This window comes from Salmo salar, chromosome ssa19, assembly GCF_905237065.1.
Source record: "Salmo salar chromosome ssa19, Ssal_v3.1, whole genome shotgun sequence".
Classification (NCBI taxonomy): domain Eukaryota; kingdom Metazoa; phylum Chordata; class Actinopteri; order Salmoniformes; family Salmonidae; genus Salmo; species Salmo salar.
In genome coordinates this window covers 14,338,433-14,356,115 of record NC_059460.1, presented here as the reverse complement: position 1 = coordinate 14,356,115, position 17,683 = coordinate 14,338,433, and the positions used below count along the sequence as shown (strand labels likewise).

General features: G+C 42.4%; 1 protein-coding gene across 5 annotated transcripts in view; it reads left to right on the top strand.

Moving 5' to 3' along the window:
- The window catches only part of LOC106578501 (dihydropyrimidine dehydrogenase [NADP(+)]), a 208,077-nt gene that overhangs the window by 107,063 nt on the left and 83,331 nt on the right, over positions 1-17,683 (top strand). For all 5 annotated transcript variants that reach the window (XR_001322469.2, XM_045702118.1, XM_014157375.2 and 2 more), the window contains exon 13: positions 1,029-1,244. Coding sequence is in view for 4 of the 5 variants with exons in the window: in XM_045702118.1 (XP_045558074.1) it covers positions 1,029-1,244 (216 nt within the window). In the remaining variant the exon portion in view is untranslated. The remainder of the gene's footprint in view (positions 1-1,028; positions 1,245-17,683) is intronic.

The window sequence follows — 17,683 nt, the reverse complement described above, 5'->3', positions numbered from 1 at the left end:
TTTGAGCAGTGTATAAATCGGCTGATTAATCGGTAGTGGCTTTTTTTTGGGTCCTCCAATAATCGGTATCGGCGTTCTAAAAGCATAATCGGTCGACCTCTTGTTTGTACCATGATAGTTTGTTGGTGATGTGGACACAAATGAGCTTGAAACTCTCGACCCGCTCCACTACAGCCCCGTCGATGTTAATGGCCTGTTCGGCCCGCCTTTTCCTGTAGTCCACGATCAGCTCCTTTGTCTTGCTCACAGTGAGGGAGAGGTTGTTGTACTGGCACCACACTGCCAGTTCTCTGACCTCCTCCCTATAGGCCGTCTCATCATTGTCGGTGATCAGGCCTACCACTGTAGACACACACCCCCACCCCTCGCCTTACCAGAGGTAGCGTCTCTGTTCTGCCGGTGCATGGAAAATTCCCACCAGCTCTATATTGTCCGTTTCTTCGTTCAACCACGTCTCGGTGAAACATAAGATGTTACAGTTTTTAATGTCCCGTTGGTAGGATAATCTTCATAGTAGGTCATCAATTTTATTTTTTAACGATTGCACATTGGTAAAGAGAATGGAAGTCATAGGGAGTTTACTCTCTCGCCTCTGGCTTCTCAGAAGGATCCCCGATCTGCGTCCCCTTTTCCGCCGTCTTTTCTTCACACAAAAGGCGTGGATCTGGGCCTGTTCCAGTGAAAGCAGGATGTTCTTCTCGTCAGACTTGTTAAAGGAAAACGTTTCTTCCAGTCCGCGGCGAGTAATCGCTTTTCTGATGTCCAGAAGTTATTTTCGGTCATAAGAGACAGTAGCAGCAACATTATGTACACAATAAGTTAAAAAGTAAGTTACAGAAAACGCAAAAAAAAAATGCACAATTGGTTGGGAGAATGTAAAACGTCAGCCATGTTCTTCGGCGTCATCTTTACGATCTGTCGATCTGTTACTAGGATTGCAAAATTCTGTTCAATTCTGTTCCTGGAACTTTCAACCCTATTCCTGTCGTTATCTCATGGTACTGTAACTAGATGTTTTGTCCTTTCAGTCTCTCCACGGTCAGATGGTGTCCAGCGTCCCCCAGCTCCCTCTCTTCCACTGTGCCATCGACTCTGTGGACATCAGTGTGGAGATGTGTGGGATCAGGTTCCCCAACCCCTTTGGCCTGGCCTCCGCTCCCCCCACCACCAGTACAGCCATGATCCGCAGGGCCTTCCTGGAAGGATGGGGCTTCGCTCTCACCAAGACCTTCTCTCTGGACAAGGTACTTACGTCTACTCAGCTTTATATTAGTGTGTTGGTGTCTATTGGGCATTAACCAGGGATACGCTGCATCTTTGTTCTGTAGCTGGTACCATTTCATTACAGGAGCTGTATATAGATATTAAATTCAAGTGAATAAAAGAAAGTAGAAAAAGTAAATGTAAAACAAATCACAAACTTCACCAGATGATGCTTTCACTTGCCATTTATTTTCAATATAGCTGATTCATGTAATTTCACTGACATTCTTTATATCTTGCCCTACCGACGACATCAGCCACGCAGCTAATTTGTGACTGGAAACCCACATTGCCTCACTGAGTTTGTAAATGATACCTGATGAGAAAGCATGAGGCGAGCGTGGCTGTCCCTGTTTTGATGAAAACATATCACTGCCTCCATCACTTGTTTTCTGGACTGCCCCTTTGTCATTTTGAAAAGGTAAACTTTCGGTTTCTTTTTAGAGAGAGAGAGAGAGAAAGATTTAGAGAGCAGAAAGTGAGAGAAGCAGAGCGAGAGAAGGAGCCTGGATATATGGGCTTGCTACTGTTGCTACTAGAAGTTCACCTCTGCTGGCTTTTGAATAAGCTTAATGTACCATGCCTGGACTTACCAAGGGAGTTCAGAGAGAAATCATGGTCAACCTGGGTATAGGATTGTTGTATTATACTCTTTTCCTAGGCACTTTGCTCTCAGCTGAAGCATCAAGATTGACAGCTGCACATATGATAATGATTCAGCCTCAGAATATGTTTATGTAAACCCTTGTTTTTTTAAAGAATTTTACACATATGTGTTATGCCCCCCCACCCATCCCCTTCACCACATCCTCCCTCTTTCGCATTCTCTTGACATTTGTAGATGCCAGATTGGGGTCTAATATACTGTTGCAGCTATTGGCTGTCAGTGTAGTGCCAAAATACCAGCTGATATCTCAGTAAACAGAAATCATATTATTCCTTATTGTGTGCTTTGCTGGTTTAGATTGTTCGGGGAGCTTTCTTTAGGGAGAGTGATAAAGAAGTTCTTAATGTCAATATGAATGAAACAGGCGGCTCTCCTTCAGTATCGTTTCAACTTAAACACAGATTACCTATTTTTTTTAATATCCTGTTTCTTTGCTCGATGGTGCTGTTCACTGCTGGCTGCTCCTATCATAACATTACAATGTGTTGCCATTGATAGCGCTTTGAGATGCACAGTGGATTGCTGGGTGAATATGAGGATCGTCATCCTGGCTGTTTCTAGGGCTTGTGTAAAAAGGAAAAGAATGTGATGTGAATTAACCAGATATTATAAGGCCCAGCATAAGGAAGAGAAGGGAGAGAATAGAACAAAGCTAGGGAATCTACCGTTAATCTGAATTAATTAACTGTGTTGCATATGAAAAAAATGCCACGAGGCCAGTGTTTTGGCCTCCTCTTCCTCTCTGTGAACTGTGAGAGCTCTGTCTGAAACAGGGGGAGCACGGGGGCCAGTGGGCCACTGTCTCTGTCACCCCAAGCCTCTGATCTATAGCCCCGTTTCCCTCCTCAGGAGTGACGAGTACATTTTTCCTTACGTTGTACCAATTACCCAGCTGTTAAATCCCTGTGAGTGATACATGGTGCTATGTTTCAGAGTCTAATTACCACATCTCTAGATGGATGTCAGTAATACGCACACACACACACATTTACGTATATATGCGCGTGCATACACACACACATTGCCGAGGTCGTTACAGCAGGATAGTTTACCTGTAATAGCTAGGGACCATACTGTCTCAGTTAATCATTTGACTGTCTCAGGGTGGTAGAAATCACACCTGTAATTGGCTGAGCCCTGATGGGTACAGTTTCTGCCTGGTCCTAGAAGCTCCCGCATTGAAGTTTAACTTGTGCCAAAGTACAGAGTCACAGGTCAAGAAGATAGTGATGATGTTTCAAAGAGAAGTTGCAGGTGTTGTGTACTTTTTCACAAGTATTTTTTTTTAAAGTGTTTCATAGAACTTATCTAGTGCATCCAACAAACATAAGCAACTTCCTCTCAACAACAATGGAATAATGCTTTGCATTTACTTCAAAAGCAATTAAAGGGAGAGATAATAGCAGACCTCCCTACTCCACATTTACAACATTACACAAACGTGTCCTTGATGAGGTGGCAAACAGTAACTACATCTCCATGGTAACCCTAACATTGTTAACACATGTTATGGCCCGACATTGACGCACGCACGCACGCACGCACGCACGCACGCACGCACGCACGCACGCACGCACGCACGCACGCACGCACACACACACACACACACACACACACACACACACACACACACACACACACAGTTCCACAGGCCTCTGCTTCATGCACTCTGTGAATCTAACTCTACAAATTAACAACACAGTTTAATCAACTGCTCCAGCATCTTTATTAAGAGTAAGAGGTGAGGAGGTTGTGTTCTGCCGATGCCACACAGATTCTCTGATGGTTTTAACCACTATTAAATAGCATGGAGCCGTGCGTGCGTCATGGTAATTAGCATGTTATTCATCCTGTAGGAAGTGGACTGGCTTTTGACTCATATAATAAGCTTTACTGCACGATTCAGACTGTTTGAACCATCAGTTGTAGGAAAAGTGCATGATGCATTCTTTGAAGGCCAATAAAACTATAATAATTGATGTATGTTTTCTTGGAATATACTGTAAATCAGGATTTCTCTGCTTACTTAGAATCAAGAAGGTCCTTAAAGGCACCATAACATGCTTTAATTTCAAAACCAGCTCTTGTTTTCTATATTCATGCAAAGTCTCAGCTTAATCAAAACGTTTTTACCAAACAAACACTGAGAGAATACATTTTCCAGTTTTCCAATACAAACAAAATGATGTGCTGATGCATGGTATCACGCCAAGTAACACTCAGATAAACTCACAGCGAGCTGTAGCTAGGCATCGGAAGGAAGGATGAGTTTGATGAGATTAGGAGACGAAGCTGATCTCTGGCACATACACTACATGACCAAAAGTATGTGGACACCTGGTCGTCAAACATCTCATTTCAAAATCATGGGCATTAATATGGAGTTGGTCCCCACTTTGCTGCTATAACAGCCTCCACCCTTCTGGGAAGGCTTTCCACTAGATATTGGAACATTGCTGCAGGGACTTGCTTCCATTCAGCCATGAGCATTAATGAGGTCGGGCACTGATGTTGGGCGATTAGACCTGGCTCACATTCGCCGTTCCAATTCATCCCAAAGGTGTTTGATGAGGTTGAGGTCAGAGCTCTGTGCAGGCCAGTCAAGTTCCTCCACAAGGATCTCGACAAACCATTTCTGTATGGACCTCCCTTTGTGCACGGGGGCATTGAATCTGGAAAGGGCCTTCCCCAAGCTGTTTCCACAAAATTGGAAGCAGAGAATTATCTAGAATGTCATTGTATGCTTTTGCGTTAAGATTTCCCTTCACTGGAACTAAGGGGCCTAGCCTGATCCATTATTCCTCTACCACCAAACTTTTCTGTTGCCACTGCATCGGGGCAGGTAGCGTTCTCCTGGTGTCCGCCAAACCCAGATTCGTCCGTCGGACTGCCAGATGGTAAAGCGTGATTCATCACTCCAGAGAACGCATTTCCATTGCTCCAGAGTCCAATGGCGGCTAGCTTTACACTTCAGCCAACACTTGACATTGCGCATGGTGATCTTAGGCTTGTGTGTGGCTGCGCAGCCATGGAAACCCATTTCATGAAACTCCCAACGAACAGTTCTTGTGCTGACGTTTGGCAGTTTGGAACTCGGTAGTGAGTGTTGCAAACAAGGACAGATGATTTTTACGCACTATGCGCTTCAGCACTTGGCGGTCCCGTTCTGTGAGCTTGTGTGGTCTACGGCTGATCGGTGTTGCTCCTAGACTTTTCCTCTTCACAATAACAGCACTTACTGTTGACCGGGGAAGCTCTAACAGGGTAGAAATTTCATGAACTGACTTGTTGGAAAGGTGGCATCCCATGACGGTACTGTGTTGAAAGTCAATGAGCTCTTCGGTAAGGCCATTCTACTACAAATGTTTGTCTATGGAGATTACATGGCTATGTGCTTGATTTTATACACCTGTCAGCAGACGGGTATGGCTGAAATAACTGAATCCACTCATTTGAAGGGGTGTCCACATACTTTTGTATATATAGTGTAGTTTCTCTGCCCTCTGAGCCATGCAAGAGGTAGTCACCACTCCTTTGATCTCCCAATTAAATTAGATATTATAACCGGTAAACATGTAACTAACTGTAGCTAATGAGGCTGTAGTCATCTGTATTTTCCTCTTCATCTACACTCATACAGGCACTATACAAACTCCACTTCCTCTCTAATTTGCTTGTTAAATGAATACAAACTGCTGGAGTGTGACTGCATAGTGCGTTCCGATGCCAGGTCTTTTTTGCTGCTTTCTATTCCACATCATAGATTTTCAGATCGGTAGTAAAATAAACAGGTCCTAAGGCAAACAAAGGATAATGGCGCTTCACTGCAGAGCGGGAGGGAGGTTGGGGAGGTAATGTCTAGAGCTCTTATTATTATTATTCACATTTAAGCTTCACAAGTGGTTCAGCTGTATGATGTTGCATTGGCTACAGGCTGTGGATGGTTAGATGTTACTGTATATGTCTGGAGGAGTTCTTCATGAACTTCAACCCTTTGTCTCTCTCTCGCTCACTCTCTCTCGATCTCTCACTCTTTAGCAGGCTCACGATCTCTCTTTATCTCATTTACTGACACACGCGCACACACACACACACACACACACACACACACACACACACACACACACATCTACACACAAATCCACACCTACACCTAACCAAAAAAGACTTGCAAGCTGCGCAAGCTTACCCTAATTAACCGTCGGCTTAATTAGACGATTCACTGTGTAATTATCAAGCAATTAGTCAACACCTCTCAGATCTCACGACTGCTTTGACAGCCATGTTTCTCTACCACCGATTCTTGTCAAAATCACCTACGTTTGATTTAACTTGTTTTCATTTTAATGTGAAACTACATGTGCACTAGCATGAAGCAATCATTACTGATGAGGGAGGACACATGTTAGATATAATGACACATGGAAGATAGCGGATTTGGTGTGTGTGGGGTTCATCTTCCCTGGAACAACAGGAAAGTTGGAAGTCAGTGTGTAGCAGGTCTCTATCGGGTTAGACAGAATGGGGAGATTTTCTGCTTAACAATACATGTGATACTTTCTACGTAAGTCACTCCTTCAATGTCAGTGTCTGTGGCAAACACAATGTACAGAGTTGCTTTTTGATTCAGACCTTGAAAGCTCATTACTACTGTGACTGCGTTATCATAGTTAATGGTTAGCTAGATATTACCTATGGTTGTTATTAGTGTAAGATATGTAGCAGTAGCGATGTCTGTGTGTATTAGCCTTTGAGGGACTATAGGGGAGGAGGGAGATAGCAGAGAAGGAGTGAATGGTGAAAGAGACTAATGACCAAACTGACAGACAATATCCTTCTTCATTTATCACAGCCGACTAATATCCTTTGGCTTTGACATTCATTTATTTAGTCCCTGACAGGGCCATTCTGTCACCTACACAGTAGCATCAGTATGATGCTGCTAGCGGGTGTAAAAAATTATGTGTCCAGTCCAGTTAAAGCACTAATATACATTTTGATACTTTAACAGGTTACAGAGTACGCTGACTCTCTGTACTGCTCTGTTTTATTCTTATTTCTTCAGTTTGCACCGTCCTCACAAAGGGAAAGTCAAGGTCTTGCTGTATCTTGGAATGTGTTTTTGTCAATGCATCAGGGTCGTTGGAATGAAAGACTTACTGAAGCTGCTAGGGAGAGAATGATAATTGTGAGAGATTATACAGTTTATCAAAGTTCCTAGGGTGTACATTTGTTAGTTAGATGTTGTAATGGATTCAAGGTTTCTGAGTTTTATAATTGACAGGTTACAGATAGGAGATAATTACTGCGGAGGAGGCTATCTCTGTCAGGTATCTGAACTGGCATCAACAAGGATAAATGTACGTACCGTGAATACACACACAACATTACACTGAATGCTTTGCTACCAAGGCCCATCTCGTGTAGGAGAATAGTGTATGCCCACTTGCTGACAAGCCCCTTTCCCCCCACCTCCAGTATTTGTGTGTGTGTTTGTGTGTGTTTGCTACCATGGCCCATCTCGTGTTGGAGAATAGCGTAGGCCCACTTGCTGACAAAGCCCTTTCCCCCACCTCCAGTGTTTGTGTGTGTGTTTGTGTGTGTGTGTGTGTGTGTGTGTGTGTGTGTGTGTGTGTGTGTGTGTGTGTGTGTGTGTGTGTGTGTGTGTGTGTGTGTGTGTGTGTGTGTGTGTGTGTGTGTGTGTGTGTGTGTTTGTGTGTGTGTGTGTGTGTCTAACACAGTAGGCACAGTAAACACCAGCAATAAATGATGGCTTAGCAAGTGTTCCATCTGCACTTGGGGGATGAAGATGAATGATGATCACAACTCCTCAGAACTGCTACATGGCCTTTTTTATTTCCCTCTCTTTCATTTTCATTTTTTTCTCTCTCTCGTTCCCTTGTTTATGAAGTTTCCTGTTGATGGGTCAGTGGCTGGCTGCAGAGGGGGAGAAGGGAGAAGTGAGCGGGCAGCCCTTTGATTTTGCCTTCATGACTGTTTATAATGATTCATGTGTGGACTCCCAAATGGCACCCTATTTCTTTTAGTGTACTACCACTGACCAGAGTCCTATTGGAATAGAGTGTCATTTGGGATGCAGTTTTGGTAATAATGGAATCAAGAGGCTCTGGTTCTGCTACATAACATCATGCTAGCATAGCGATACACACAGTCTACCCAAAGAGCTTCTATCCATATTATGCTTATAGATGTTTTATATCCAAAAAGACCGATGCTATGTTTACACTTTTACTAACTGAGAATTCTCAACTCCACAATATGTACATCACATCTTAATGGAGTTGAGTGGCGATGAGTTTTGGGAGAGTGTACATCTGACTACATCGAGTTGGTATCAATCGATACTTGTGAAAATGTCCATTCTTTAATGTGTACCTTGTGCCTATGTTTGTCCTGTGTAAAGATGTTATTTTATTTTGGTGGTGAAATGAGTTTTTTATAAAAACTTAATTCTATGTTACCTCTGTAAAATTGTGCCGTATAATGCACTGTTTTCCAATGGAGTATGAAGTTTATGACTGCAAACATGCACTACCATTCGATACTTTTATAAATATCAATTGTTTAACACTTACTGTGTACCAGTGCTCGTCCTTGATTCTTATAGATTTGCCAGTGGGAGTTGGAGTCCATTGTTTTGGGGAAAAAATGACATTCCAATCTGCCATGCAATGACGGGGCTCCTTCGATAACAAACAACGACTCCCTTGGCGGAGGTTGCGTAAAATGCTATTATATTAAAAACAACAGATTGCAGCAACCAAGGAAAAGAAAGCCTTTACACAGGACATACATGGGTGCGCATTTAAGAATGGACTGATACCGACTCGATGTAGTTGGAAGTAAATTCATCGCCACTCAACTCCATTGTATCGTGGAGTTGAGAATTCTGAGCGACACTTTTACAACGCATTTCATTTTGGTTTTATCTCACTTTATCTCACTTTATTTGGATAGTTTGGATATTCCATCTGTAGATGATCTACAGGCGTCTTACTATCAACAAACTATCTATTTATAAACAACCACTTGCTAAGGTTACAGTTAGGTTCAGAATAACACTGGAATGTCTGAGAATGCCGCTGGAATATATAGCGACCGTTTTACGGGCTCCTGACCAATTCTGCAATTTATTATATTAGCTGATCTTAACTACATAATGTTTCCGCCATCATTTCCTATGACTGAAAAGAGCTCCTGGACATCAGAACAGCGATCACTAACCTCGATTTGGATGAAGATTCATACTTCAATCAGTTGGCGGCGCAGGACATACTGCTCAGCCCGGACAAGGCCCTAATCCCAGACACTCGGAAGAGAAAGAGACGACGATACAGAGGCTGACGTGCAGGCACCATGATGAAACTACAGTACAGCGGCGAGTAAATAAAACCACCTCTACCCTCTGCTCTATTGGCAAATGTAGAATCACTGGAGAACAAACTGGAAGAGCTCCTTTCGAGACCATCCTATCAATGGGACCTGAAGAACTGTAATCCTATGTTTCTCAGATACTTGGCCATGTAGGACATGGATAATATTGTAGCTGGTTTTGCTATGCTTCGGCAGGAGAGAACGGCAGCGTTGGGTAATCTTTAAGGGGTGGTGGTCTGTGTCACTTTGTTAACAACAGCTGGTGCATAATCTTTAATATTAAGGAAGTCTCGATGTTCTGCTCACCTGAGTTAGAATACCTCATGATAAGCTTTAGACCATACTATTTACCAAGAGTGTTTTAATCCATCTTTTTCATAGCTGTCTATTTACCACCACTCATCAAGCTGTATAGGGCCATAAGCAAGCAAGAAAATACTCATCCAGAGGTGGCGCTTCTAGTGGCCTGTGATTTTAATGCAGGAAAACTGTAATACGTTTTACCTAATTTCTACCAGCATATCACCTGTGCAACTAGAGGCGAAAAAACATTAGATTACCTTTACTCCACACACAGGGACGCATACAAAACTCTCCCTCGCCTTCCATTTGGCAAATCTGACCATAACTATATCCTCCTGATTCCTGCTTACTAGCAAAAACTCAAAAAGGAAGTGCCAGTGACACGCTCAATATGGAAGTGGTCTGATGATGCGGATACTAAGTTACATGACTGCAAAGCTACAGACTGGAATATGTTCCAGGACTCATCCGATGGCATTAAGGAGTTTACCATATCAGTCACCACAGTGACCATACGTACATATCCCAACCAGAAGCTATGGATTACAGACAACATCTGCACTGAGCTACGCCCTCTGACAAACCATCAAACAGGCAAAGTATCAATACAGGACTAAGATTGAATCATGCTACACTGGCTCTGACGCTCATCGAACGTGGCAGGGCTTGCAAGCTAATTCGGATTACAAAGGTAAATCCATCTGCGAGCTCCCAGTGACGCGAGCCTACCAAGCGAGCTAAATACCTTCTATGCTCTCTTTTATGCAAGCAACACTTAACCATGCGTGAAAGCACTAGCTGTTCAAGACGACTGTGGGATCACACTCCCTGTAGCCGATGTGAGTAAGACCTTTAAACAGGTTCATATTCACAAGGTCGCAGGGCCAGACAGTTTACTCAGAGCATGCGCTGACCAGCTGGCAAGTGTCTTAACTGACATTTTCAAACTCTCCCTGACCCAGTCTGTAATACCTACATGTTTCAAGCAGACCACCATTGTCCCTGTGCCCAAGAATGCCAAGGTAAGCTGTCTAATTGACTATCACCTGTAGCCATCATCTGTAGCCATGAAATGCTTTGAATGGCTGGTCATGCCTCACATCAACACCATCATCCCAGACATCCTGGACCCACTCCAATTTGCATAACGCCCCAACAGATCCACAGATGATGCAATCTCTATTGCACTCCACTCTGCCTTTTCCCACTTGTACAAAAGGAACACCTATATGAGAATGTTTTTCATTGACTACAGTTCAGCGTTCAATGCCATAGTGCCATCCAAGCGCATCACTAAGCTAAGGACCCTGCGACTGAACACCTCCCTCTGCAACTGGATCCTGGACTTCCTGACGGAATGCCCTCAGATGTTGATGGTAAGCAACAACAATGCTGACCCTCAACATGGGGGCCCCTCAGGGGTGCATACTTAGTCCCCTCCTGTATTCCCTGTTCTCCCACGACTGCGTGGCTGTCTCATCGTCATCGGTGATCAGGCCTACCACCATCGTGTTGTCGGCAAACAACACCATCATATTGTTTGCCGACAACACGATGGTGGTAGGCCTGATCACCGATGACGATGAGACAGCCTATAAGGAGAAGGTCAGAGACCTGACAGTGTGGTGTCAGGACAACAACCTCTCCCTAAACGTCAGCAAGACAAAGGAGCTGATCGTGAACTACAGGAAACGAAGGGCTGACCACGCCCCTAGTCATATTGACAGGGCTGTAATGGAGCGGGTCGAGAGCTTCGATTTCCTCGGTGTCCACATCACTAAGGATATATCATGGTCCAAACACACCCACAGCATGATGCTGCCACCGCCATACTTCACCATAGGAATGGTGCCAGGTTTCCTCCAGACCTTCATGCTTGGCATTCAGGCCAAAGAGTTCAATCTTCCATCAGACCAGAGGATCTTGTTTCGCATGGTCTAAGAGTCCATGAGGTCCCTTTTGGCAAACCCCATGCGGGCTGTCATGTGCCTTTTACTGAGGAGTGGCATCTGTTTGGCCACTCTACCATAAAGGCCTAATTGGTGGAGTGCTGCAGACATGGTTGTCCTTCTGGAAGGTTCTCCCATCTCCACAGAGGAACTCTGGAGCTCTATCAAAGTGACCATCGGGTTCTTGGTCACCTCCCTGACCAAGGCCTTTGTCCCCCAATTGCTCAGTTTAGCCGGGTGGCCAGCTCCAGGAAGAGTCTTGATGGTTCCAAACTTGTGTTCTTTGGGACCTTCAATGCTGCAGACATTTTTTGGTACCCTTCCCCAGATCTGTGCCTTGACACAATCTTGTCTCGGAGCTCTACGGACAATTCCTTCGACCTCATAGCTTGGTTTTTGCTCTGACATGCACTGTCAACTGTGGGACCTTATATAGACAGGTGTGTGCCTTTGCAAATCATGTTCAATCAATTGAATTTACCACAGGTGGACTCCAAACAAGTTGTAGGAACATCTCAAGGATGATCAATGGAAACAGGATGCACCTGAGCTCAATTAACAGTCTCATAGCAAAGGGTCTAAATACTTAAGTAAATAAATAATTTTTGTATTAATATTTTATAAATGTGCAAAAAAATTCTTAACCTGTTTTCGCTTTGTCATTATGGGGTATTGTTTGTAGCTTGATGAGAAAAAAATATTTAATCAATTTTAGAATAAGGCTGTAACGTAACAACATGTGGAAAAGGGGATGGGGACTGAATACTTTCCGAATGCACTGTATCTACCTCAGTTACCTAACACCGCTTCACATCGACTTGGTACCGGTACCTCATGTACATAGTCAAGTTATCATTACTCATTGTGTATATGTTATAACTTTTATTATTACATGTTTTACTGTTCTATTATTTCTCTATTGTCTTTCTCTCTGCATTGTTGGGAAGTAAGCATTTCACTGTTAGTCCACAGCTGTTGTTTCCGAAACATGTGACATACATTTTGATTTGGTAAGGGTTAAGGTTAGGGTTAGACTAGGGATCGGGTTGGTAGATATTGAAATGTTTCTGATATTCTGTAGAGCATCTACAGATGGACTATCCAAATAAAGTGTTACCCAGTTTTTTTCTATCCAATACCAATGACATAATTTAACGTCTACATGTTATTTTTAGCACTAATATTGCACAGAGAGGTTTTACTTCAAATTCCAACATCAAATACTTACAGTACCAGTCAAAAGTTTGGACACACCTACTCATTCCAGGGTTTTTCTTTATTTTCACCATGTTCTACATTGTAGAAAAATTGTGAAGACATCAAAACTATGAAATAACACATGCAATCATGTAGTAACAAAAAAAGTGTTTAACAAATCAAAATATATATTATATGAGATTCTTCAAAGTAGCCACCCTTTGCCTTGATGACAGCTTTGCTTCTTCTAGTGCAGTCGGAAAAACCATCAAGGCTATGAGTTACCAGCCTCAGAAATTGCAGCCCAAATAAATGCTTCACAGAGTTCAAGTAATAAACACATCTCAACATAAACTGTTCAGAGGAGACTGCATGAATCAGGCTTTCATGGTCGAATTGCTGAAAAAAAAAACTACTAAAGGACACCAAAAAGATGAAGAGACTTGCTTGGACCAAGAAAAATGAGCAAATTACATTTGACCGGTGGAAACATGTCCTTTGGTCTGATAAATCCAAATTTGAGATTATTGGTCCAACCACAGTGTGTTTGGGAGATGCAGAGTAGGTGAACGGGTAATCTCCATATGTGTGGTTCCCACCTTGAAGTGTGGAGGAGGAGGTGTGATGGTGTAGGGCTGCTCTGCTGATGACACTGTCTGTGATTTATTTAGAATTCAAGGCACACTTAACCAGCATGGCTACCACAGCATTCTGCAGCGATACGCCATCCCATCTGGTTTGCGCTTAGTGGGACTATCATTTGTTTTTCAACAGGACAATGACCCAAAAGACATCTCCAGGCTGTGTAAGGGCTATTTGACCAAGAAGGAGAGTGATGCAATGCTGCATCAGATGACCTGGCCTCCACAATCACCCGACCTCAACCCAATGAGATGGTTTGGGATGAGTTGGACCACAGAGTGAAGGAAAAGCAGGCAACAAGTGCATTATGTGGGAACTCCTTCAAGACTGCTGGAAAAGCATTCCAGGTGGAGCTGGTTGAGAGAATGCCAAGAGTGTTCAAAGCTGTCATCAAGGCGAAGGGTAGCTACTTTGAAGATTCTCAAATATAACATATATTTTGATTTGTGTAACAATTTTTTGGTTACTGCATGATTCTGTATGTGTTATTTCATAGTTTTGATGTCTTCACTATTATTCTAGGGTTGAAAAACCCTTCAATGAGTAGGTGTGTCCAAACTTTTGACTGGTACTGTAAAAACTAGCTGTTCTTTTTGAGCACATTGTATTAGTTCTTGCTGTTCTATATCACGCTTAAGAAGTTCCCATGCATTTTACCCTCAGTCCGATGTCGATCTTTACTGGCAGACATGCCACTCTGCCTCTGAATGGTAAAATATTTGACTTGGTATTAGCTCTAGTCTGTGGTCTAATGTGGAGGATTATCTCCTTTAAGTCTGTATGTACTGCTCTTGACCTCAGAGAGAGAGAGAGAGAGACTTACTTCCTTCCTTCCCCAGGGCATCAAAACATATGTTGTAAAATAGACAATAATTTAATATCACAGGAAAAAAGAAAGAGGACATTAAGAAAAAGAAGAATGTATTCACTTAACAATTATGGCCATTACCCCCAACCTCTCTTAGCAGTAATGACAGTCCCAATGTGGTTCAAATGATTTCTGTCTCTCTCAAATATTCAACACATACAAATACATGGCTAAAAATGGAATATGATACAATGAAAAAACTGTAAATGTGTCGTGATGCAGGTGTTTAGATGTTGTACACATTAAATGTTGTCTCTCTCTTTCTCTCTATCGTTCTTTCTCTCTTCTCACGTTCTTTTTCTCTGTCGCTCTCCCTCTCTCTCTCTCTTGAATTCCAACTGTGGAAAGGATTTACCATGATAAGGCCATTGAAGCAATGACCGTATAGCTGCTTGTGTTCATAATCACAGAATATAGCTAAAAATCACAAGAGGGGCTTTGTTGGTGTGTATGTGTGTGTGTGTATGTATGTATGTCTCTGTGTGCGTGCGTGCATCTGTGTCTGTGTGCACGTGCGTGTGTGCGTGTGTGTCACAGACGGTGCAGTCCACTGCATTTGATTAGTATTTCTCGCATGTGTTCCTTTCTCAAAAGGCTGCTTGCTGTACTGGGGGGATTAGAGACCTGTGTAGACGTGATAAAGCCAAGTCGGCCCCTAAACATAAACAGACCTGTTAACCAATCACATGAGAGAAAGGGAAGTCAGCTCGCCTCGCTACCGTTGTCCATTTCGACACGATCCTTCTTGTCAGGGGACAGCAAGGTAGCCCTGTTTCCCAACCAGGCAAGGAGTCCTTGAAATTAAAGAAGTAGTCACAGACTGCTCAGCAGACATTTTAATCCATTCACTCAATAACAAGTAAAGGCCTTCCGGTCACACCTGGACCGGACTTACTATTTTCTACATGGTCTAGCTAGCTGGACAATTCTGTTCAAATGAAATGTATTTTGTTATGTAACACGGAGAGAGTGAGAGAGAAAGGTGGAAGAGGAGAGAGAGAGAGTTGGAGGAGAGAGAGAAAGAAAGGTGGAGGAGGAGAAGTAGGGGAATAGCCTTATCTCTTGCCACTGTATGTGGCACCTGTGTCTCGGTGGCATGCTGTTGCTCTCCCTTTGGGCAATTTTCATGGTTTCCAGTAGTTTAATATTAAAACTCATGTTCCGCCCTGTCTTGATAATAAATAAGCCCAGCAGCGTAATGTTCCCTGGTCACAGTCTTCATTAAATAGCAACTTGTAGATCCGCCCCAAGCCCTGGGGATGGCTGCCTCAATTCTCCACACTCGTCCGCCCCCCCCCCCCCCCTTTTTTCTTATTTCTTTGTCACCTGAGGGTACCACCACACTTCTATGATAAAATGGGGAGAGGAAAAACACTATTTATTTTCAATGTTTCTGTACAAATTAGGAGCAACTTCTTCAAGCTTCTATAAGACAAATATTATATTACTCCTGGATAGACATAGACAAATCTGTGATTACCTATATCCCTAAGTAGATTTGACTCTACAAACAACTGTCCAAGCTAACGGTTGAGGGGAATGTAGAATATGTGAAATCCTATAGAACCAGCTATAGTGTGATTCGTTATAGTGTGGAACACTTGAACCGACAGCACCGTTTGGCAGATAAAGTGTTAAAAAGGGAACTCAGATTGTGGCCATGCTGCGTCTTATTACAGACATGCAAATTAGTACTAATTACAGCTAATTAATGTTTTTTGTCTATGTAGTTCGAAAAATGTCCAAATGTTATGAAATTAAGTTACCATGCTATTATCTTAATTGTTTGCATTAAGGTTGTTCCCTAAATATATATGTAAATGAATTCAGCTTCGTTAATGGTTACTTTCTAATAGGCATTAGTTAATTAGGAAAATAATATGTGTAATATTAAATATAATGTAAATTCAACTTTAGATATGGTAAAAAAAAAATGGAATCATCTCTATTTAGATTTAATCAAGCTATTAATTACAATTGTACCCAGTTTATTCTGCACAGTATTAAACATAATAAGTTATGTCCTCAAAAGGCCAAATATGAGGTCAATATACAGTGCAAGTTGCAACACAATGCAAACCAAACAAGCTAGCTACTGTACAGGATCTGCACTGTACCTTTTCCCCTAATACTGTACACTGAAGGCCAATTGTTTGTTGTTCTACACATAGTGACCTTCTATTTGTAGTACTTGTATGTGTTTTGAGATGTGCCAAAGCCATCAGCAGGTTGGTCAAAGCATTAGCTTGGTGTAAGCTGCCAGCTGCCTCCCCTGGCCTGGACTGGCCCAGGCTTGGATGTGATGTGTACTGTACTCTGATTACACTTCCAGGGGAGGACTTCACAAAAATGCTGTTCCTTTTCTCTTCCCTTGTTCCCCTTCACAGGAATGTAATTACTGCTGGACATTATGGCCGTTTGGCAGATTTTTTTTCCATGAACCATTGCCAGGTTTGGTGTGTGTGTGTGTGTGTGTGTGTGTGTGTGTGTGTGTGTGTGTGTGTGTGTGTGTGTGTGTGTGTGTGTGTGTGTGTGTGTGTGTGTGTGTGTGTGTGTGTGTGTGTGTGTGTGTGTGTGTGTGTGTGTGTGTGTGTGTGTGTGTGTGTGTGTGTGTGTTTGTGCGAGCGAGAGGCTTCTGAAGGGGTGAGGGATCTCAAAGTGCTCATTCAGCAAAAAAAGACAACCTTATGCTACATAAAACACAGAGAGAGACAGAGCTGCCTACTGAGATATATTATTAAATCATTTCAAGCTGATGAATTAATTCCTTTATTTTGTAATGTAAAAGCTTTTCTTTCAGTGTTGAATGCACTTCATCATCTGGGTTGTATTTCTAAAGAGTTGCTCCGGTCAGTATCTGATTAAATATGAAGTTAGTTCAGACTACAAAGCCCCCTGGGATGAAAAAAAACAACAAAAAAACATTATTGAGTTTGTGTCATGTATTTTTATAAAATATTACTGTAATTGTCTTTTTTTATGGTGTTTTACAAAAAACAAATATGAATTTAGAACGTATGACTGGTTACAGGACTTCCAACTCCTTGGAAGAGATCCATTGAACAACTGAAGTAAAAGCTAGGACTGCTCGGATATTTACTCCTACCGCTGTAGATTTATGAAACTGTACGTGTAGGTAATTACATATATTTAACAGAGCCACTTTGAAATGGCCTGCAGAAATAGAAAAGGTCTCATCTGAAGAGTACACGTGTAAGTGTGCTACTGAATAAAATGAGTTTACTATAACATTACAACCACTTTAACATCATTGTCTTGCTTTCTTGTTCCCTAGGTTTTAGTCACTTGGAGGTGCACTAAAAAGGGTTTACTTTATAACATTGTTGTGTTGCTTTCTTGTTCCCTAGGTTTTGTTCACTTTTGAAGTGCACTTAATGG